This window comes from Corapipo altera, unplaced genomic scaffold (genome assembly GCF_003945725.1).
Source record: "Corapipo altera isolate COAL_440 unplaced genomic scaffold, ASM394572v1 77b, whole genome shotgun sequence".
NCBI lineage: Eukaryota > Metazoa > Chordata > Aves > Passeriformes > Pipridae > Corapipo > Corapipo altera.
Genome location: NW_020884933.1, coordinates 3,869,771 through 3,892,962, shown reverse-complemented (window position 1 = coordinate 3,892,962; position 23,192 = coordinate 3,869,771). Strand labels below are relative to the sequence as shown.

The 23,192-nt window shown below is 52.7% G+C and overlaps 2 protein-coding genes across 3 annotated transcripts in view; both read left to right on the top strand.

The window, feature by feature from the left end:
* The window catches only part of LEMD2 (LEM domain containing 2), a 10,713-nt gene extending 1,781 nt beyond the window's left edge, over nucleotides 1-8,932 (top strand). Inside the window, exons 3-10 of one of the 2 annotated variants that reach the window (XM_027659731.1) lie at nucleotides 589-629; nucleotides 1,542-1,617; nucleotides 2,849-2,925; nucleotides 3,574-3,653; nucleotides 6,044-6,189; nucleotides 7,188-7,289; nucleotides 7,372-7,474; nucleotides 8,120-8,932. In XM_027659731.1, the coding sequence (XP_027515532.1) occupies nucleotides 589-629; nucleotides 1,542-1,617; nucleotides 2,849-2,925; nucleotides 3,574-3,653; nucleotides 6,044-6,189; nucleotides 7,188-7,289; nucleotides 7,372-7,474; nucleotides 8,120-8,270 (776 nt within the window). In that variant the 3' untranslated portion in view covers nucleotides 8,271-8,932. Of the gene's footprint in view, nucleotides 1-588; nucleotides 630-1,538; nucleotides 1,618-2,848; nucleotides 2,926-3,573; nucleotides 3,654-6,043; nucleotides 6,190-7,187; nucleotides 7,290-7,371; nucleotides 7,475-8,119 lie in introns of both variants that reach the window. The other variant, XM_027659730.1, reaches the window with a different exon arrangement.
* Nucleotides 8,933-14,631: 5,699 nt separating this feature from the next.
* Nucleotides 14,632-22,664, top strand: IP6K3 (inositol hexakisphosphate kinase 3). The gene is made up of 5 exons (XM_027659732.1): nucleotides 14,632-14,839; nucleotides 18,409-18,532; nucleotides 19,539-19,711; nucleotides 20,327-20,502; nucleotides 21,221-22,664. Exons 1-5 carry the CDS (start codon nucleotides 14,647-14,649, stop codon nucleotides 21,674-21,676), a joined length of 1,122 nt encoding a protein of 373 aa, XP_027515533.1. The 5' UTR covers nucleotides 14,632-14,646; the 3' UTR covers nucleotides 21,677-22,664.
* The last annotated feature ends 528 nt before the right edge of the window (nucleotides 22,665-23,192 follow it).

Here is a 23,192-nt window from a genome sequence, read left to right as displayed (position 1 = left end):
ATTCCTGCTAGGCCAAGGATGGATTTTATGGATTCCTGCTAGGCCAAGGATGGAGAACACAATGTCTCTGTAACACCCAGTGTGTGCTTTCAGTGTTCCCTCTGCTGGCTCAGCCCTTCCCAGCCTTCATCCTGGGCAGGGGAAGTGCAGCAAATGAACTGGGCACTTAAAATGTGACAGAGCTTCCATGAGAAATGGAAAGGGGCTTCCCCACCACCTGATTTTAAAGCAGAGTTTCCCAGGTGGAACAGCTGGAAATATGGACATGTCATGGCTTTGAGCTGAACGTGGAAGGGTTTGGGGGCAGTTGGGAAGGTGATGATCCTGAGCCTACTGTTAGAGCATCCAGCCCCAGTTTTTACTTCCCAGCTGACCAGATTCATCACTGGCACCTTTTTATTTGTTTTTCTCCAGTGCTGCTCCCAGAGCAGCTCCTGAACAGGCCATTTGCATTGCAAGGTGCTGCCCGAGGGAGATTAACAACAGCAGCATCAGGCTTTAAAGCAGAACCTTCTTTTAAAAGATAATTACTCTCTTGATCAAAGCTCTTACTTGCAGCCAGCTAACTCACCCTCTTCTCTCTCGTAGTTAATCTCTTGCCTGTGGATTGTGACAAAAGCACGGATGATGTAAGCATTTATTTATTTATCTTCAGGTCTGGGGGATTCTCACAGAACAGTGATTATTCTGTGTAACATCCACCCATAGCAGTATTGCTGTAAAATGATTAATTCTATCATTTTACAGAAAACTTGGGACTTGATGGCTTGGAATTAATGGGCCAGATTAAATTAGGAATGTGTATGAGACTCCGAAAGATAAAAATTTAAATTCCCAATTATGTGAATCAATTTCTTTAACAGTTGTACCAGAAGTGATATTGGTTTGCAATAAAGCTGTTTGCAGCTTTAACAGTACAAGATTTAATCCAGCTAATTCCCTGAACGGAGTGTCTGCACAGCTTGTTCCCTCTGTCAGGATTGATTGTTGGGAAGCTGTGGCTGCCCCATCCCTGGGAGTGTTCCAGGCCAGGTTGGACGGGGCTTGGAGCAACCTGGGCTAGTGGAAGGTGTCCCTGCCCATGGCAGAACAAGATGAATTTTCAGGTCCCTTCCCACCCAAACCAGTCTGGGATTCTATGATTAGGAGTGAGAAAATTTCCTGTTGGATTCCGAGTCCTGGTTGGTGGCTGGGATGTTTTGGGGACCACAGATCCATCCCAGCGGGTGGCTGGTGCTGCAGGCTGGGCTGGGCTGGGCTGGTCGGTGGCACTTTGTAGAATCCCAGAATCCCAGACTGGTTTGGGCTGGAAGGGACCTTAAATCTCACCCAGTTCCACCCCCTGCCAGGGGCAGGGACTTGCAGAGGATTCCCCAGGTCACCTTTGACTGGGACCTGCCAGTGTGTGCTGTGGGTGTGTTTGGTGGGAGCTGGTGGGGCAGGACTGAGCCAGACTGCACTGCTGCTCTCTGTGGGGTCTGTAGCTGCTCTCCCACTGTCCCACTGCCACTGCTCATGTTTGCTCCTGTCTCTGCCAGCAGTTCTGCCAGGCCAAGCAGAGGGACGTGACCATGGCTGTGCTGCACGAGCTCTACAACTACCTGTCCGTGCAGGCAGGTGAGTTCAGTCACTCACAGAACTCCTGGGCATGCAGGAACTGCCTCTCCCTGGTGCTTTCTACCCTCACTTTGGAGAGAGTGGTTTCTGGAACAGTCAGTTCCCTTTGAAGAGCTCTGAGGAAGTCAGGTAATAGGAAAACAGGAAAAGGTGAGGTTATTTTTATTCTGATTAGTGCTCGGCTGATGCACTCGTATCGCTCTGCCCTGGTGAGTGGGCCTGGTTTGCACTTGACATGCTGGGAATTTGAGGTAGAAATAGTTGGTTTTATGATTCTACCAACATCTTGAAATTGTCTTCAAGGCACTCAGAGCCATTAAGTGTAAGCTGGTGTGTTCTTACAAACAAAGTAAAAGTGGCTTAAGAAATTGTCGTTTTCTGCTGAAATGTGGCAGCAGATGTGTGAATGCCTCTCTCTTCTGTCACCACAGAGGCTCCAGCTCAGTCTCTACTATATTGAGTAAATCCAGCCCATCACTGGTATTTTGGGATGGAGAAGGCTGCTAGAAATCCAGTGCATGAGTGGAGACTTGTTCAGCAAGATCCATAGCAGTGGTAATCAGTAAAAGTGTTTCAGTTCCATTTTCCATATTTCAGACCTCAAGGCTGAAGGCTTTGGATGCTGAAGCTGCACATAATTCCTAAATCTTTTCAAATCTGACTTCGGCAGCTGCCGGATTTCCACCAGATTTACTCAGTCTCTCAGCACATTTGTTTAGTCAACTTGGTGAGGCAAGTTTTAGAGGATTTAGTTCCTCGCCAGCATTTCTGTGCCTGGGTGGAAGGCAGAGCTGTGATTTGGGCTCCTTGGGAGCATTTTGAATGCTGGTCATTAGCTGCACTCTGCAGTCCCTGATGCCTGGTGGCAGGAGCCCCTCTGCAGGGCACCAGGGCCCAGACATGGCTCTGTGCTCTGCAAGGGGCACAAACAGGATGTCCCCCCTCATTCTGTGTTCAGCAGCTCTGGAGTGTGAGCTTTGATTGCCCTTATCCAACAGCAGCTCCAAAGTGTGGTTTGATTGCCCTTATCTAACCTATGTGCAGTGGCTGAGCATTTTATTAATAGTCATAATCTGATCTGCCTGCAGTATAAATCTCACCTTGGAGTCATTCTGCTCAGGGCTGGAGTGATTGGAAAGGAGAGTATTTCTTGGTGTACATTCAGAGTGTAGTTCTGAGCTGTTCAAGGGCTTTTTTTCCAAACGTTATTTCTATTTGACTTTTTTACCAGGTAATTTTGAATGTGGAAACCCTGAGAATCTAAAAAGCAAATGCATTTGGGTTAGTGAGGCGAAGGAGCACGTGATGGTGAGTAGGCTGTGAGCAGCTTTGTTATGACCTAGTGCTTAGTCTCTTATAAGGCAATAAATAATAGACACTAAAGCAATTCACCATCCATTCTGCTCCCTCATCCTGGTTTGATTCTTTCCCATATCTCTCCCTTCCCCTTTGGCCAGTCCTGTTCTCAGCAGTTCTTTTGAAAATCATTTTCTCCTCCATCTGTGATTCAGCCCCTGTAAATCTTAACTTAATGGTTTGTTGTTTCACTGGAGCCATCAGTCTTTTGAAACCAGAAATTTCCCTGGATTGAGGGCTGGGCAGAAGAAGGATTTTTCTATACCCCAAAGTGTCAGGAGACAGAGTGCTCTGATCTAGCATTCCATTTCTTTCCTGGTAAACTGTCAGTAAGATTATGTTGTATTTAGTGGTTAGTCTTAACAGTCTGGGATGGTGTTATTTCACAGAGTGCTTCATGCATCATCTACCCAGTCAGGAGACTTTAGTCCAGGCAGACCTTCAGGCTTAGTTCCCCTTCCTCCAGTTTGCAGAATTCTGATAAGAATTAACCTGGGGACAGACCATATGGAAGGAATCCTCCCACTCCTGTAATGAAATAATGTTGTTCAGTATTTTAAGTGAATGGAGAACTAATCTTCTTATGGATTCCTTGCACAGAATGTTACTGGTAGCTCCCCACAGAAGTTTGAAGCTGCCCTGCACTGGATACTGAACAGCAACAAGGATTTGGGAATTTGGTAAGTGGAAGCCCAGTGTGTCAAAGTTCCAGTTCTCAGGGTTGGCTGCTGTGTAATTGGACAGGTCTGTGGGTGCCCTTCAGCTTCCAGACCTCGTTGGGCTTCAGCAGGTAATGTGGGATTGGCTGTGGCAGTGCCTGCTGGGCAAACTTCCAGAGGAGAACAACAGCCCTGCAGCAAAATGGCAACTGAGCTCTCCAGGGGTCTGATCCCCAGCCCTGGCTGCAGGACACCGTGTCCAGGGATGTCTTGCTGGGACAAGAGATGGGAATGGGAGGCCAGGGCTGCTTGTGGCATCAGTGGTTGTGCTGTGCCTCCTGTGAGGTTTGGAAATGGTGGTCCTGGTGTCCTGCCCATGGTCCTGCACCTACAGCCCTTCTGAATCTTACCCACGTGGTTCCTTTTCCCAGGGTAACTTTTCTCCAGCACAGTTTCAGCTGCAGCACTTGTGGAGCTGCATCCTTGGACCAGGGGGCTCCCTGGCCAGCAAAGCCCTCTGTGCAGGAGGGAATGTCACCCACACTCTGGGATCCTTTGGAGCAATCCCAAGGAGGAGGAGAGGAGAATGGACCATGAATGGTATCTGGAGTGTCAGTTGTCCCTCTGGCAGAACACCCAGTGCACATTAAATCACAGGATCACTGAGGCTGGAAAAGTCCTCCCAGCCCATGGATCCCCCCTGTGCCCTGTTCCCACCTTGTTCCCCAGCCCAGAGCACTGAGTGCCACAGCCAGGCCTTCCCTGGACACCTCCAGGGCTGGGGACTCCTCCACCTCCCTGGGAGCCCGTTCCACTGCCTGACAGCCCTTCCATGAGGAAATTCCTCCTGAATGGATGGTCTGACTGACTGTGGCTGGTGGTTGGTCACTGAGGGGGAGTTTCTCAGCCAGCAGTACTGGGTTTTCAGGGAAAACCCACAACATTCAGTCCATAACCTTAGGAAAGAGTGTTACCAAAGTCTGCAGCCACCGTTACCTTCCTCTGGGAAGTGTGGGCTGCCTCCAGTCTCTGCCAACTCTGAAGTCTAACAGTTGTTTGCATTTCCACGTTGCTAAATATGTCTGTGATTAACTGAATTGCAGCAGTTGGAGTGATGGGGTTGGTGAGCAAACCTTGTAGGAATTCCCATTGCTCTATTTGCTCTTAAATATTCCTGCAGCTGCTGCTGTGATCCAAGGATCAGACAGTGTCTGCTGCTTTGATTACTGGTGTGTGCAATTCCCAGGATGGGACATGGTTTCCTTAGGGGCAGGTCTGGATTTGTAGGTGGTCTGGGATCCAGAGTTTTCAAATCTATATTTTTATACTCGAGTAGGAGCTGTGGGATACAATATACTCCCACATTTTTACTTCCATAATTAGCAGCTCTGTTGTTCCCCAAATGGATGCGCTTCCCTGGAGCCTGTGTGCCGTGCAGGAGTGTGGAACAGCCCCAAAAATCTGCCCCTGGCATTTTTTGCTGCTTGACATTATTTTTCAGGTGCTAGTCTCAGAGGCACGACTGAAAATGAGCTTTGCACTGGGTGATTCTGCTGCATGTTTTAAATATTTTCATGGAATTTGGATTGTAAATAAGACGAGGGCGGGGGAAACAACTGTGTGTCTCCAGCTCCTGTAGAATCCAGAATCAAATCCGAGCTGTCAGCAGTTTGTGAGCTGAGCACTAATGAATTGGGAAAACCTCTTTGTCTAATGGGTTGTTCAGTGCAGACAGAATTAGAAGCTTCAATAAAATCCCCTTTGGTCCAATTGCTTTGGATCTGGTGGCTCTCCCCTGGATCCCTGTGAGGGGATGGCAGGGGGAGCTGGGAGCAGGTCAGGGCTCAGGGGAGCAGCAGTGCAGGGGGTGGTTGGCAGTGGTGCCCTCCCTGCAGACACAGCTGATGCTCTTCGCTGTTGTAGCTGAGCTGTTCCTGCTCCCCAGTGCTGAGGAGAACAGCCCGAGCTCCCTGGCCTCCCCCAGCTCTGGAGCAGTGACTCGGGGAACGTTTCCATCTCTGTGCTGGGAGGTGGGAATCCAATTTCGAGTTTAATCTTGTGCACACTGAGAGGGGCTGTCAGAGAGGCTGCAGCGGGAGGCTCCCGTGTGCCGGTGGGAGTTCCAGCCCCGCTGCCTTTCCGCAGCCATATCCACCCCTTGCTAAGCAGCCAGTCCTGGAATGCTGTGGCAGGAGCAGGAGGGAAATGCTGTGGCAAGAGCAGGAGGGAAATGCTGTGGCAGGAGCAGGAGGGAAATTGCTGTGGCAGGAGCAGGAGGCTGTCGGAGCGTTTCCCATGTGCTGCGCGGGAGGAGTTACCGCATCTGCAGTCTGTTTGCTCTCCCCGCCTTGATTAAAGACTGCAGTTGGAGTCTGCTCTCCTCAGTGAGATTTTCTGCCTCTTCCCATCAGGCTGAAAGGCAGAGACCTGGCTGGGCCGGTTTCCAGTGTGGAGGAAGTGTTCTGCCTGGAATCTGCCCGCCCGCAGATGGGGCTCGGCTGCCGCTTCCGCCGCGCCGTGGTCACGGCCATCACCAACCTGTTCCTCTTCTTCTGGAGTAAGTTGGGAGTGCTCAGCCTCCCCTGCCCGCTGCAGGGACGAGCCCTGTGCACACACACACGTTCCCAGCCATAGGAGATGACTAACAGAGGTGAAATGAATCTGCTGATGAGTTAATGTCTAATTAACCTTTGTTCTGGCAGCACAGGGAGACCCGCAGCACTGCTCTTGTGCTCTGAGTGCTTAAAACGTGCTTTAAATCAGCCAGCTGATTAGCTCTCTGGGTATTCCTCAAGTATCCATTATTATGGGCTGCAAAATAAGTGTGTTAACTTACCTAGAGGAGTCGGTTTTTCTTTTTTCTTGCTCTAAGCCCCAAAGTCTTCCAGCCTCTTTAATAATGACTTGTAGCATTTCAGGGTTGGAGGTTTTATTGGAATAGTGTGTTGTGCCTCAGCTGAGACAGAGGTTTTACCCAGTGAGGTGATAACGAGAGCTGTGTGACTGGAGGAGTTTATAATCCAGCCTGACAGGGAGGGGGGGACAGGGGACAGTTTTGTTCATTGCAGAGACTGAGGTGCTGAATTCTAATGGGGGCACTGTCAGTGCTAAACTGTCCATATAGATCTGAATTTTGGGCTGGCACTGGAGCCCCAGGCTTTATTTCCTTATCAAGCAGCTCTCCTTGGAGCAGTGAAGCCTGACAGCCTTCCAAAGTGATCACTGTGGGGAGGCCTCTGGCAAAGACTCCTCTGGGACTTGGAGAACTGTGGTTGTGCTGAGGTTTCTCTTGGGGGGGAGCTCCATGCTGAGGCCTTCCAACCACCTCATCCCACATCCACATGTGCTCTTCTGCTGCAGGGGGTGGTCAGTACCAAGGGATTTTAGGGTGCAGCTGCACTGGGGTACAAAGTGAATCACTTGGGTTCAGTTCCAGGCAGGCCTGAGTCACAGGGAGTGAAAGCTGCCTCTGGGGAGAGCAGTGTCAGAACTAAAACTGCTTCCAGCAATACACACCTGGCAGTTACTGAATTCTGTTTGTTTTTATTCTCCTAGGTCTGATCACTCTTTGGGGGATCCTGATCTTCCTCAGGTATCGCTGGCGGAAGATGGAGGAAGAGGAACAAGCCATGTATGACATGGTGAAGAAGATCATAGGTAGGAGCTCTGTGAGTTTAAGTAGCCTTGCTCTGCTTCCTGCAGTGTGGAGCTCTCACTGTTCTGTTCTCCTTCCCCCCAGCTGTTGTCCAGGACCACTACAAGGAATGGGAACGGAATTTGGAACGTTACCCCTACGTTGGCATCTTCCATGTCCGGGACAGTCTGATTCCTCCTCAGAGCAGGTGAGCTGGATCTGGGCCCTCAGGAGGGCTGGGATGGGATTCAGCACAGCTCTGAAGTGCAGCTGAGTGCTGGGAGCTGCACTGCAGGAGGAGGCTGGAGCCTTTGGGTCAGGAAAGGGTTGGACACAACTGAGGCTGTGCCTGAACCTGGTGCAAATCGAAGGGACAGTCTGGGGCTGGCACTCTGTGCAGTCCCACAGGTGTGTTGTCATTGCTCTGTCCAGCAGCACTTGGATTTGGTTTGTTTGGACATGGAGCATCAGCTGTTGAACCGGTCCCTGGGTGTGAGGTGTCCAGAATAACTGGATCCCAAACGGGAGATCCTCAGTGTCCCCTTGGGGGAGATCCCTCCTGCAGGAAGGGGGAGGGCAGTTTGCTCACTGAACCCCTTTGCAATATGAACTGAGCCTGAAATCCACTGTCACTGACAGAGGGTCTCACCTTCCCTCCAGGCAGGACCTGTGTATCCCTGCCCTGCTCTGAAATCTGCTCTAAAGCAGGATTGTGGTTGGATTCCTTCCCTGCCTGCACAGGGAGCGGGAGGCAGCCAGTGGTGCTTGGATCCACAGCCACAGTTGCTGTAGGCAGGGAAGCACAGTGAGGTTGTGATTCTAATTTCCTTCTTTTTCTTGCTGTTTCTTGCAGAAAGAAGATGAAGCGGGTGTGGGAGAGAGCCGTGGATTTCCTGGCCTCCAACGAGTCCCGGATCCAGACAGAGTCCCACAGGGTGGCCGGGGAGGACATGCTGGTGTGGAGATGGACTCAGCCCTCCTACCTCTCGGACTCAGAGCACTGAGGAGGAGCAGGAGTGGAGCAGCTGTGGATGTGGATGTGGACATGGACCTCTGCAAGGGGACAGGCCCCTCGCTGGTGGTGGGAGGAGCAGGGCCCGAGGGTTGGGGTTGCACGTGTCTGTTTGCTCTTCTTTCTGAAAATCTTCACACGCAAATTCAGGGCAATAACGTTGGCTTGGAAAGAAGATGGGCTTGAGCTGGTGGGAAGCTGGAATTGCACCAAAGTGAGCCTTCCACAGAGACCTGGCTCCCGTGGCAAGCGAGCAACGACTTACAAAGAGTAAAAGCACAGCTGCTCTCGAGGGCTGGGGCGTCTCTGCCAGAGCCCGGGGGTGCAAAATTTGACCTCAATTCTGCAAAGGCCAACTGGTGGCAGTGTCCACTAGGCTATGTGCTTAAAGATGACATTTCCCATGGAAACATTAGGGTGGCAGTTCAGGTGTGTTTTGTTAGAATCTGTCTTAGTCAGGACAAAGAGGGATGAAAGCTGCTTCCCAGCGAGGAAGATGTTTTGGCTTCACCCTTCCGAAGTGGGGCAGAGGGGGAATGAAGTGAAGCTGGGCCTGGAGGAGGGAGGCAGCCTCACGTGCCTTGGTGGTTTGGGCTGGGCTGGGGGGATGGAGAGAGGTTGTGACCCTGTTACACTTTTAAGTCTGCAGTCTGTGTGCTTTATGATTTTAGGGGGGTGGGGGGAATTCGGGTGGAAAAATAAAGGATATCGGAAGCTTCCAAAGGCGCTTTGCTGTGGCTGCAGCCACGGGGATTGGTCTGTGGCTATTAAAGGGCAGCTTTGGGAGGGCTTTGAGGACTGAATGTTCATGTTTATGCTGGGCAGCTGCAATGTCTATGCTTGTGCTGGAGCAGGGATGTGCCAGCACAGGGATTGCAGGATTCCTGCAGCCCCCGCGGGTCCCGGGAGCAGCTCCCGGCCCTGCTGCTCCGTGTCTTGTGTCTGTAATCACTCGGTTACTTCAGCTGCTTTTCATGTCCAGCAAACGAGTGTTTGTTTCCAAGGAAATGGCACCAGTGTGTGGCAGTTTGGGCTCAGCAGAGATGTGGCTGCTCTGCTCTTCCCAGGGCTGTGCAACAGCTCGTGGGGCTGCAGGGACCAAACCCGTTCCTGGCATCAGGCAGGAGAACTGCAGGGTGAAGCCAGTGTTGATTTGAGCCCTGTGTCCCGGGGATGTTGTTCTCCTTGAGGAGATCATCCCGAGGCTGGATGCACGGAGAGCTCTGGGTGGGCTGGGGCAGCCACAGCCCTGCTCCCTCCTGGGCAGGGGATGGCACGTCCCTGCTCCTTGTGCCAGTCCCTGCTCCCCTGGCAGGGTCTGCAGCTCTCCCCACACCTCCCTGGGTGGGGAGTCTGCCTGGCACCCCCTGGGCTGCTGGGGATCCACAGGGATCTCCTGCTCCTGGACATCCCCCGGAATGGGTGGAGGGAGTGGGTTCCTCCAGGAATAAAACACAGGGAGGTCTTTCCCATTAAATGAGGAATATCCTGTGTGGAGCTGACTGTCACCCCACATTTTTGGTTGTGAAAATTGGGTGTTTGGGCAGGAGACTCAACAGCTCTTCAGGGGCAGGATCAGCTCCTCCCACTGTAATAAATAGGGAATAAAATGAAAGCAGCCTTGATTCTCCCACAATGTAACAAGATTGTCACTGCTGCCATACAAATTCTCTCAAACACTGGTGCCTACATTCTTAAACCTTTTTAAACTCTTTGTGGGGCTTGGGTGAGCTTTTTTAACCGTCCAGAAGCGCAGAGTGAGGCGTTGCCGTCATCCTTTTGTATTAAACCTGGTTTTGTAGAACAAACTTCAATGGCTTGGTGCTGTTTATATGTTCCATTTAGCTCTGTAAATCAATATAAAAAATAAATTTATTACAAATAATTGTTACCTTTATTTTTAATGGAGAAATCACAGACTGTTCCAGGTGGTTTTGCTCGGATCAGGTGGATCTGCCCCAGGGAGCTCCATTTCCCAGAAGCTGCTGCTGCTCCTGTGCCTTGGGGCACCCTCAGGCCGTGGTGAGCTCAGTGGACTTTTGGGACATGTGCCAGGTGATGGTATAGGAAGACTGGTAAGTGATGAGGGAAGTAATGAGGATGGAGTGGGATGGATGTCCCTGCCCTGCTCCGAGGCTGTTGCACATAAGCACATCTTGATGGTAAATCAGGTTGTCTTCAGGGCTCATTTTCCTGAGTGTTGGTGGAACATCTGCGAGTTCCAGCTTCTCCCAGGTCCCCTGAAGTGGAAGGAGTGGTCCCTCAGTCACTGTTGTGTAACATGGTTGGCTCATGTTTGGTTTGAGAAATGTTTAATTGATCTCATCCTGTGGGTCTGGGTGACAAAGGGGGGCATTTCCAGCGGCACAGGAGGGTGGCTCTGTGGCTGTCAGGAGCTGCCTCCTCTGGCCAGAGTCGTGTCTAAGGTTTGGGAACAGAAAAGGAATGCATGGCTGCATCTCCTCAGGACCCGCATTCCTGTCGGGATGCTTTTCCCCAGCTGAGGTTGCTAAGTTACAACTGCAATATATTCAGGGTTAGGAAATGGTCCTGTTTGGTGTAATTCCACACGCAATTCCCAACCTCCTGCCGTTTGCTGCAAAGCCCCCATGGCAGCCCTGGGGCCCCAGGCCTGGGCAGGGGTTTGCTGAAGTCCTCAAGGTCCTGTTGGGGACTGGTCTGGGACTGGGGGTGGGAGTGGGCACATCCCCTCCTTGTCCCAGGCACTGCCCAGGCTGTGTTTGCCTTGTGATCTCCTAAATAACACATGGGTCCCTCTCCTTGGGGTGCAGGGGCTGGCACAACATGTCCAGAGCCTGCCCTGGGCACACGCTGGAGAGGACACCACGCTGTCCTTGCCTGGCTGCAGGAGACAGTCTGGCCCTGGCAGGAAGTTCCTGGGATTTTTCCATTCCCCACACTGCTCCCATGTCTCTGGATCCTCTCACCTGCTGCCCAGCTTTGAGCAAACCCTCCTCTCACCCTGGGCATTGCCCCCCTTGCCATAAATACCACAAAGATGGGTGATTTGGTGTCCCACAGCACCCCAGCCCCTCACCACCCCATTCCTGGCTCGCAGCCCCTGGGTCTCTCCTCCCCAGTCTCCCTGGCGTGTTTTCCCACCCAGCAGGTGGGTTTGGGAGCTCCGGGAAGCTCCGGATATCCATCCCTTTCCCAGCCCCAGCCCCAGCCCGCTCTGCAGGGAGGTGGTAAACACGGGGGTGGGTCAGTGCAGAACAGCCTGGCCCAAAGGGCCAGTTGTTTTCCTGGAGAGCTGATTGCCCAAGAGGCTGGAGTGTGGCCTTGCTGGAAGGCTGAGCACAGGCAGGTCCCGAGCCCTGGCCTGGGCTGATCCCTGTCCCACGCAGGGTTTCTCCCGGGCACAGCTCAGCTGTCAGCTGGACATTCCGGGCTCCTGCCAGCGCCGCCGCACTTGGGCCATGCCCAACCCTTCCCTCATTCCTCACCCTGGAGACACAGTGAGAAGCAGGAGAGAGCAGCACCAGCAGCACCCCGAGGTGCCTCCAAGGGAGGTGTCTCACCTGCACACACAGGTGAGAGCCAGGGCGGGGAAGGGGCAGGAGGGGCAGGGTGAACATGACTTTGGAGGGTGGGCAGGATGTTATTAGGAAGGCTCCAAGCACAGCCCTGGCTGGCGGGAAGGGACGGGAGCAGCAGGGACATCTGGCACTGGGGGGCTGCTGGGAACCTCTGGAACAGCCCAGGGGCTGCAGACATGGGCCTGGGGGCTCCTGGTTCTCCATCGTGCTCGTGGCACCACCAGAAGGCACCGGGCTGGGCAGGAGGGGCTGGTGGTGCTGGGTGGTGTGAGGGGAAATTGGGCAGGGGGGTGAGGGGACCTGTGCCCGTTTCTGCGCTGGGTGTCCCAGCTCTGGCTGGTGGCACCGTGTCCCAGCTCTGGGTGGTGGCACCGTGTCCCTGCTCTGGGTGCTCGGTGCAGGGCTGGCCTGGGCTCCAGGGCAGCTCCAGTAGTGGACACACAGAGCTCAGCCACGTTCTTGCCTTGCCTGTTAATGAAGCACAAAAAGAACCTGCAGCCCCTGCAGTGCTCAAACCCCGACTCTGCAGAGGAGCTTTGGGATGCTCAGGGGAACCAGGTCCCAGAGGGGAAGGTGACCACGAGGTGCAGCACTAAGAGCATGGTTCTGTGCACAGAACTCTTGTTCTTAAAGTGATTTCAATGTTCCTGAGGATTTCTGCCACAAGGACCCAGCTGGTTTCCAGGTGAGGGCTTTCTCCCAGGGCCGGGCTGGCTGCATTTTGCTCCTGGACTGGGAGCCAGACGAGTTCCTTTTGGGATGGGCTGGAGTAGGTGCTAATTAAAGATTAGGGAATTTAATCTGCTTGGGGTTTTTTGGCTGGATTTGGAGTTGGGAATAAATAACCTGCTTAGCTCAGACTCTTCTGTTTGCCCCTGAGTGAGAGCAGGGTGTAAGGTGAAGTACCTGGGGAGCAGAGGGTCCCCAACAGCCCGGGCTTGTACCCAGGCAGAGCTCATCCAGGTCCAGCCCCTTCCATGGGCAGGGACACCTTCCATGGACCAGGTTGCTCCAAGCCTCATCTCTTTTCTGGAGAAATATTCTGTCTATTCTCCTTCCCCAATACTTTCTGGCTCTCCTCCACCTGCAGCACCTGGGCTGCTTTTCCTTTAGCTCAAGGAAAAATACTGAAGGCTTCTGGTTTGCTTGGAGGACACGGATTTATCTGTAATTCTGTGTATTTTTAGTGACGTAAATATCTCTTGGCATTTGCGATACCTTGAGCCAGTGGAAGTGATTTATTTCAAGTGTCTTGTTTCAGGGGAGCTCAGAGCAGCTCAGTGTTTGTGGGAACATTTATCTGCTCCGAATGGATGAGCTGCTTCCGAACAGAACTCCCTGAAAAGAACCTCCTTCTCCTCCTGCAAATCCTGCTCCCAGTTTTGCCTGGGAGAAAACATTCAGAGCTTTATCAAAGTGTGGGTGTTTTTCCCCAACTCCCTTCGGAATGCCAAGGTTGCCAGAGCTGTCAGGGGGTTGTGACAGCTGAGTTTCAGCCTTGGACCAACGTCTCTGAAGCAATAAAGGATTTAAGTCATGTTGTGCTCTGCTCCAAAGAGGTGTTATGACAAATCCGTTTGCTTTTGGCTTTTCTCCTTATTTTTGAGGAAGGGAAGAGGGGGAAAAAACCACACAAAACAAACCACAACAAACCTGCAGGTCTCGAGGCAGAAAATCCTCTTTAAAAATTGTCACAACTTAACAAAATGCCAAATGCTTTTATTAACTCCTGGAAAGGCTCCGAAGAGCCTCTTTCTTCCCGGCTGGAAACTGCTTGGCTCAGGCCTGGCTTTGCTCCCCTGGGTAAGGTAATTGCAGAGCAGGAACTCCTCCCCAAAGAATGGAATAATGGGGGGGAAAAATCCCACCTTAGGGGAGATAAAGGAGCTGCTCGTGGGTTTGGAGGTAGGAGTGGTTGTTCTCCCCCTCCTCTGCCTTCAGCCCTCTCCATCCCAGCTCTCCAGGTGCAAAACAAACCTGGCACCTGCACCAGGTGCTTGTTTGCTCGAGGGTTGACCACAGCAGGAGGGGAAGGGGAGATTCAGGCAGCAGAGATCACAGAATACCACAGAGGTGGAAAGGACCCACAGGGATCATGAGCTTTGCCTCCTGCTGTGAGATGTGTGTCATCGGATCCAGCTCCAGGGTCAGGTTGTACCTGCTGGCTCTGGGGAAGGGTTGAGCTGCCCTCCTGGCAGAGCCCTGGGAGCTGCTGCCTGTGATGGGAAGCTGCAGGTCCCTCCTGGAGGTGCCACCATTCCTCTGCTGTTCCTGTCTCCTGGGTGAGGAGGGTGAGGAGGGGGTGATGGTGCTGCCCTGGTCACATCTGTCCTGTGAGGTTGGCAGAGGTGGTGTTGCTCACCTGGCAACACATCCTGGAGGCTTTCCTGGACATAAATGGATTTCCAAAGATGTTATTATCCACTGCACTGGGGTTTTGCTGGCAAAACCAGGATGCAAATCATTTTAAGTTTCTTGATCATTCCCTTCTGTCTCTTTTGCCCCCAACAGATCTAAAGTGGGTGTTTTCTGGACTCTGTTTCAGGCTGGGGCTCCCTGCCAGCCCCTGGGCACTGAGATCTCATCCCACCCAGCTGTGCCCTCGGCGCCTGGCTCTGCCTTTGCAGTGGCTTGTCCCCCCTTCTCACTCCGACTCCCTAATTCCCTCCGTTCTGCAGATCCCGGCAGTGACAGCCCAGCGTGGGTGAAGATCCAGCGCGGGTGACAACGCTGCACACCCCGGGCTCGGGCTCCCACCCTCCCGTGCTGCTGCCGAGGGGGATCCAGCCCCCCGCGACCCCCCAGCCCATGGTGGGCCAGAGGCCCCTGAGCCCCGAGCTCCTGGCCGTGCCCCTGGAGCCCTTCGTGCACCAGGTGGGCGGGCACACGAGCATGCTGCGCTACGACGAGCACACCGTCTGCAAGCCGCTCGTGTCGCAGGAGCTCAGCTTCTACGAGTCGCTGCCCTGGGCCATGCGGCAGTTCACGCCCCAGTACAAAGGTAAGGGGATGTACAGACCGCTCACCTTCCTAAAAACCGACCCCGGGCAGCCGCCCTGCCACAGGTGAGACCTTCCCAGTGAGCCTCCCCCTGCCCCTCTCTCTACTCGGTTCCCCAGCACTGCCCCCAGCTCTCCTGGCCCTGAACCCCCTTCCCAGCTGAATTTCTCAGCTCAGCCACTGAGAAGCAGCACGGGGTGCCTGGGAGGGCAGTGCTGGTACTTTTTAAGGCATCCTCCCTCCTTCTCTTTCTTGCTCCCTCGGTATTTCTTCTTTTACTGCCAGACTTGTGCTGCTCATAAAGCTCCTGACCCTGGTTTTTGGGGGAGGCGAGAAGCTCAGCTGTCACGTAAAAACTTAAAATATCTTTTGGTCCTTCGGTGTTAGAGAAAAGAGCTCAGTCAGCCACAGTTCCAGCCCAATCTCTCCCTTTCCCAGAAAGTCAAGGGCCCCCGCAGATTTATGGGACAATATTAAAAAGATGCTTCAGGGAGAAACCAAGTTTCCTCTGGGCGGTTTCCTCTGCAGGGCCGGGTTTGGTGCTGCTGGGCCCTGCTGGGTGCCACTGATAAAGCTGTTAAACAGTCCCAGTTTACCAGTCCAGGGCTGCCCTGGTTATTAATACCTTTTTGTCTTTTTCTCTCCTGTTTCAAATCCCCGAGAGTTTTGTGATGAAGGGTAATTAAATAGCAATTCTCCTCCAATCTGGCGCTGGGCACACACGTTTTCTCATCTCCTGACTGTCCCAGGCAATTAAAGAGGTGGGAAGTTTTCCCACGAGGATGATGGGGCTGATGAGCATCAGCGGGAATGATCCTGAGGGTTCCATCACCCCTTTACACGTGTCCCAGTGCCTCATCTCTATTCTTAGGCCCGGGGAGCATTATGTAATGGTTGACATTCTGTGCAGTGGTGATCAGATATCATTCCAGCCTCACCCCGAGCCGGTAGCTCCCTTCCCTCTCACCTCACCATGTCAGGCAGGTTGGTGACCTTGGGACTGGCTTCCCCCTCCCCATCTCCCTTCAAGCCCTGCCTGCCCCAGCTGAGCTTGGTGGGGGATGCTGGGCTTGTTTTCCAGCCTAGTTCTGCTCAGGCTCCCATTGCACAGGGCAGTCAATGAATGTGCTTGTAAATGTAAAAATAAACCCAGGAGGGCAGAGCTCCACAGCAAAACCTCCTGAGGATCCTGGGATGCCACCAGCGTGGTGACAGCACCCATAAATACCCACTGGTGCCTCGCTGGTGCTGGCAGGAGGGGACTGGGGTGTCAGGGGCACTAAAGGCCAGCACAGACATGCACCCAAATGCATCCCAGAGAGATGTTTTCTTGCTGCAGCAAAGGAGAAGGGCTGGTGCCATGTTTCAGGGAGTTGTTTTACACACATAGGTCATGGCAGGACATGTGCAAACCCATATGGAATCACACCAGGAAACAAAAGCATTTTCCAGGCTGAGATGTAGCTTTTTGAAGCCCAAATTTTCAACCAGGAGGAGGGAGAGGATCACATTCCCTTCCAATTTAACGCTCCCTCTTGCCTTTGAAAATCTCCCCATTAATTTTCATATTAATGGCAGATACTTAACAACTCTTGGTTTCACGCTATATATAAGTTTTTTGGGCCAGGCTGTCAGCACTATGTAAATGAGCACAGCCCTGCTGACTGAGGCAGTAACTGGGACAGTTTTTAAGGTTACAGGCTGTCGGAGCATTCGGAATCCAGGGCTCCGCTCGCCTCACAGTGACTTTTTAAAAATATAAAGGCTTAGATTTAGGCAAGAGACACACTGGCTTTTTGCTGCCTACATCCCCTGAAAATTCGGACCAGGCACCCGGGCTGGGAGGAGATTTGTTTGCTCTCAGTAATATGGATTTTTACAAAAGGGACTTGGGGAAAGGATAATGCTGGAGCCTGAGGAAGGCAGAGCTCCCTGTGCCCAGCACCACCGTGAGCAAAGGGTTGGGAGAGCTAAAAATATTACCTGCCCCCTAATTAAGGTTTTCAGACCCCCCATCTCCCCTGGCAGAGCAGCCTGTGTATATTCCTCCCCCATTTCAGTGTAAAATGAGCCCGTTTAATCCAGTCTGTTCACAGTAATGGTGACTGCACAGCAAAAGGAAAGAGAAATGGTTGTGGTGGCTGAGCAGGGGGTGGGAGGGAAGTGCATCCAGCCCAGCTGCAGGGTTCTGGGGGCAGGACCTGGGGAGGGATGGGCACCCCCAGTCTGAGGGGGTGGCTGGTGGCTGCAGGGACACGGGGCTGCTGCAAATCAGGTGGGGAAAACCTCCCTCAGGCAGCAGAGCCTGGCAGGCACAGAGAGGGCACAGCCTTCTGTCTGTGTTTGCTTTCTGTAATCTCACTTTAAATGCAGAGATGGGATTTTGCATATTTATTTGCTTTGGCACCTTTGCCTGGGAGAACAGAGCGCCCTTGTTTGTTGAGCTGCTGAGATGCATCTCCCTGCACGCCCAGCAGACCTGGTGAGGGTGCCCTGGGCACAGCTGGGTTAAACCCAGCTCCAGCAGGGCTCTTTCCAGTGATGCTTTTGCTGGTCCCACAGCCCTCCCTGCCCTCTTTTGGAGCTGGAATCCCCCTGAGCCCCAAAGGGCCATGTTCTAAATATGCCCCCAGTGCCTGTGGAGGCTCAGCCAGCCCTGACAGAGCTGCAGGAGCAGGATGGTGTTATCAGCCTTTCCCAGAAAGGTCAGGGCTGGCTGGAGTGAGAGCTGTGGCCATTCCTGTGCTGTCACTTGAGAGGCAGAGTCAGCCATCCCTGTGCCAGGGATGGGCTCAGACTGGGCTAAATCCGTGATGGACCGGCTGGCATTTGAGCCCTGTGATTCCTGTCAGAGTCAGGGAAAATTGCAATGCTAAAATTCATAATGGTGTTTTAAGCACTTGGGGTGGAAAAAATACCCCCTGGTCACGATCATGTTCCCTCTAGTGCATAAATATGGGACGTGTGACAATCCTTCCCCCTGTGGGATATTTGGGTGCTGGTCCTTGAGGAAGGACATAACCATGGCAGTGTGTGGGTAGCACTGCCAGCCCATGCCCACATCTCTGCCCTGCTCCTGGGGGCTCTCCAGTTAACAAAAGCACTTGGCACGCTGAGTGTCTCTGGAAAATTCCTTGTCCCCAACCCTCCCTTTGCTTCCTGCCAATGAAAAGCAATTCCAGCCTTGTCCTGTCTTAAAAAAACCCACCTAAATCCCTTGTGCTAAATAAGCTGGGGTCTTGTGGTCCAGAGCTGGGGGCTTTTCTGGGTCACCTGGGGCACAGCAGAGGAGGACAAAGGAATGTGGTGTGGAAGGAGGCAGGTGCCAAGCTGAGCCTTGAAAGGAGGAACACTTGAAATCCCCGAGGCTGTTTTTCAGGGTCTCAGACTAATGGTGTTTATTGGGCCTGAAATAAGACGGGGATCACTGTGACAGGCCACCAAACATGAGGAGGCAGCTGGGCAGCCCTCTCCACAAGGCTGGGCTTCCTTGGGCTGGTGAGGTGGTGGCCAGGCCTCTGTGACAATCCACGGGTCTCATTCCCATTTGTTTTTCCTGTTTCTGTCCAGGTGTTGTCTCAGTGCACCTCAAGAAGGACAGTCTGGGCAACCTGACCCTGGTGGCCAGCCCTGGCACCGAGCACGGGCTCGTCAAGAGGAGCCACACCCAGGGCACCAAAACCTTCCGAGACAGGTGAGGGTCTGCCACGGGTGGGACACTCCCTGCCAATCCCCTGCTCCTCTCCTGCCAAGTGGGTGGGCTGGGGTCTGGGAGGGGTTTGGTGGCCACAGGGGCAAAAGCAGCCCCAAGGCCGAGGTGAAGAAGAGCAGAGCCCAGCCCAGGGTGTCCATGGCTCTGCTCTTGCCCAGCCTGGGGATGGAGCAGGGGGGATCTGGCTGTGGCTGAGATGCTGCTGCTCAAATATCTGCCTCAAACGTGGCTTTCAGCCCAACTCAGAGCACACCGTGTTCCAAGGGAGGAGCAGCCCCAGGAGAGCAGTCACTGAGCTGGGAACACCCTTCTGCTGGCAACAGTTGTGCAGCACTCCAGGGGCTTCAGTCTCATCCCATCCCAGGGGAGAGCTCTCCTGGGAAGGCACCACGGTGCTTCCAGCACACCACGACTTTTGGGTTTGCAGAGGCTTTCTGCAAAACATCCTTCATCCCAAACTGCTTCAGAACTCACCTGGGGCAGCTGTGACTGCAGGTGCAACACCACCACCATGGAACTGCTGCCTTTGGAGCAATGGGAGTGATGGGTTTTGGATGAGTGAGACCAAGGAATGACCCCCCAAGGAGAACAAATCTCCTCACTGCTCCCTCCTCCCGTCCTTGGAGCCAGCCCCTCTAGATTGGGAATAATTCCCATTGTTGGACCATTTGCCTGTGCTGTGCCTGTTAGGTGGATAAATAGAGATCCCTGGTCACTGGGGCTGTGAATGGCTTTTCATGGGAGCCAATGCACTCTAAATTATAATGAAAGAAAATATTGGCAGGCAGAAATAGCTGCCTTTCTGAAAATTACTGTTATGGAGTAACAAAGGATCTCTGCAGGTTGGACATGATCAATATGTTTCCTTTGAGAGCCCCTGAAAATTCACTTTATTAAGTTTGAGGCTCCACAAAAAAAAAATGAGTGAAGGGAATATTCTCCTCTGGAACTTCTAAACCCAGTGTGTTCCTTTGTGTGCTTTGCCCAGCTGCTCGGGGAAGGTGCTTTTGAGAACAGACCTTCAGTACCACACAGACTCCCTTTTGGAAGATGCAAATGGAAACCAGCCAGAAAGAAAGAGCTACAACCCCTGGGGACTGCACTGTCACAGGCAGCACCTGAACCGCATGTCCTCCAAGCACAACGAGAACAAACTTCATCGTATCCTTTCTCCTCCCTCCCCTCCAGCACAGTCCTGGCTGCAAATAACAGCTCGGAATCAATGCATGGTTTATTGCAGGGGGACACTCTGCACAGACCCTGGGAAAATACAGAATGTTCTCTGTCATCTTCTCCCACTGCTTAAAAAAAAAAAAAAAAGAAAAAACCCAGTTCCCATGAAGAGTTCTCAGCAGAAGTCAAGGATCCCCTTGGCATATATTTAAAAACACAACTATGCAGGAATTAGCAGCTGCCTCGCCTTTTATTTTCCTATTACACTCCATTACCCACCAGTCATGTGAGTAATGGAGTTTAACAACTTCCCCCACCCACCAGAGCGAGCTCAGCGCCGAGGGAAGGTGTCGGAGTGACAGCCCAGGGCTACGGTGTCACCGGAGAATGGAGCTGTTGGGGCTTTAATTGGTAGGACTGTAGTACAGTAAATTAACTGGAATTGGCAGCGAGAGGCCCATAGCAATGACACGGAGGAGAAATTGGCTCAGAAAGTCTCATTACAGTTGTGAGCTGTTATGGGGAGCGTCAGCAGTTGCTTTGATTTAAGGCCTCTTTCAATTAGAATTCGAAAATATTGGGTTTCCCTTAACTCATGCCCAGAGTTTCTGTTGCTGGAGAACGTGGTATCCAAGTACAGCTACCCCTGTATCCTGGACCTGAAGATGGGCACACGGCAGCACGGGGATGACGCCTCGGAGGAGAAGAAAGCCCGGCACATCAAGAAGTGCGAGCAGAGCACCTCGGCCTCGCTGGGCGTCCGCATCTGCGGGATGCAGGTAAGGCAGAGCCCCCAGCCCCTTGGTGTCCGCCCCAGACACAGCTTGGAGCCAAGCTGGAAACCTCCAGGGACTTCTGCTGCTGTGAACTGAAGCAGTTTTATTCTCTTTTCCCCCCCAACACAGTAAGAACTGGTCACTCAGCTCTGTGAGCTCTCAGAGAGGAGAGGACGCTTAGGGAAGGGTGTAGAATACAGCACATGCAGGGTAACCTATTCCCCATACCACTGCCACCAGTGTGAGCAGCTGGAACCAGTTTACCCCAGCTGAGAACTTGCCTGTACATGGACACAGATTCCCCTCTCCTGCTCAGCTCTTGGCTGCTGCACAAAAATAACCCCAAAAAGCACTGCATTGCCCTGCTCGTGCCTTCACTGAGCCGCCTCGTCCTGGTGCTGCGAGAGCCAGGGGCTCATTTTGGGCTCAGTGTGATGGTTTCTCCTGCTTGAAATCCACCCCCCCCAGAAACCCAAACCATGCATTTCCTTCTCTCACTCTGCTCAAGCAGGTTCCAAAACATTCAAAACCCTGCCTGAAGGATATAATGAGAGTGATGATTATGGGCACATACAAAGCAGCACAGTGTCAAACCCCATGTCCCTTTGTGGTGTCCGACACCTTTCTGTGAGCAGAGCTGGACTTCAGTGATCCCAGCGGGTCCCCTCCAGCTCAGGACTCCAATCCCTGACTCCGTGGATTCCTGCTCTCCCCCCTGCAGGTTTACCAGGCGGACACTGGCCATTTCCTGTGCAAAGACAAGTATTTTGGCAGGAAGCTCTCCCCGGAGGGGTTCCGGCAAACCCTGCGCCAGTTCCTGTGCACCGGGAACCAGCTGCGCACGGACCTGCTGGAGCCCATCATCCTGCGGCTCAAGGCCCTGCTCTCTGTCATCAGGAAGCAAAGCTCCTACAGGTTCTACTCCAGCTCCCTCCTCATCATCTACGACGGGCAGGAGCCCAAGGAGAGCGCGGCCCCCTTGGATCATCACCTTCCCCTCCCGAAAACACACGGCGCGAACCCCGCCAGGGTGGACGTGCGGATGATTGACTTTGCCCACACCACCTTCAAAGGCTCCAAGAGCAGCCCCACCCCCTACGACGGGCCGGACCACGGCTACATTTTTGGCCTGGAGAATCTCATCAAAATCCTTCAGAGCCTCTCAGAAGGAAAATGAGAATTTCTGTGGAACAGCCCGGATTTCCTAGTGACCGATAGCCCTGCAAATACTGCCCGGGGTCAGCTGGGTGGGACCCCCCGGCTGCTGGACACCCTGTGCCCGGTGTGGAATGGGCATGGATTGCTCGGGAAGTGCTGAAAACTCCACGTGCCATTACTGAGCTGAAGCGTGAAAAGCAAAGAGCTGGGAGAATCTGCTCTCTCTGCCATCCATCAGAAGATTTATTTTCCTCTCTGGTTTTACTGCTATCCTTGATTTATTTGTGAGCCAAAGAAAGCATTACTTGGAAGAGTCTTAATGATAAACCAGGACCTGCTCACCCCGACGCTCATGAAGCCGAGGGGATTCTGGGTGTTTGGGGCAGGAATGAACAGACTGCAGTGTTCCATTCAGCTCCTGCTCCATGGGGGAGAAAACCACACCCCAGCATTCCTGCTGTGCCTGCCCAGCACCGTGGGATGGTTGGGGTTCTCTGTGCAGGGGTTCAAACACACCTTGAGGTGCTGCAGAGAGTCTGTGCAGCTCCAGGAGACCAAGAACTGCCCCCTCACCAAGCTCTGACATCCCTGCAGGGTTATAACAGGGCATGTTTCAGGAATTTTCTAAGCAAGGGGCTGAAATGCGATGACTCTGTCAAGTATCAGTTACAAAAAACATTCACATCAAGGGATTTTTGCTTAAAAAAAGGGAAAAAATAAAAAGAAAAAAAGTGTGAGACTGAGCCAGGGACTGGATGTCAAAGGTCACCCAGAAATTCTGTGATATAAATATTGTGTGTGTGTGTGTTTGAAAGAGAGGATAACAAAAGACTCAAAATAATGTTTACAGCTTTTGTGGACAGCTTTTATTATTATTATGGAACAAAATATAATTCCTTCCTGCATGATGTGGGAAACCTGAAGAAGTTCCTTGCACGAGGAATTGAGCTACAGAACTCCATTACCGGGGAATGGGGATATAAATAAAATTGTCTGAGTAACTCTCAGTTTCCATCTCTTTTCCCTCCTGCAGCATCCTTGAAGTACATTATCTTTTGTTTAGGCCTGTATTTTTTTAAGAGAGTCGTTATTTCCCCAGGTTTAAACACCAGATCCTAAGGGAGACCCTTCCCTTGGATTTACTGCGGACAGCTGGGGAGCTGCTGAAATTTATAGCTGGAAAATTTAAGACATTTGGCCCAGCTGTGTATTTTACTTGGCTTGAAGTCCACCAGGGAAGACTGTTGTTCACAGTGTTGCATATTTCTTGACCACAGACTCAAGATGGTTGGAAAAAAAAAGCCGCAAACACCCAATTTCAGCAGTGCTTGAGCCATGGATTATCCTGGCTGAGCTGTGTGCACCGAGGTCTGTGATCAGAGTGAATTGTGGCCTTGCTGAGGGGTTTGTACAGACCCACCTGAGCCTCCCTGGATGGGGACACCAGGAGTGACAGCGGGAAGGGTGAAGGGTCTGAGCAGCAGCCAGAGCCCCTCGTCAGCAGAGCACCCCCCTGGCTGGGGGTCCTGCCTCAC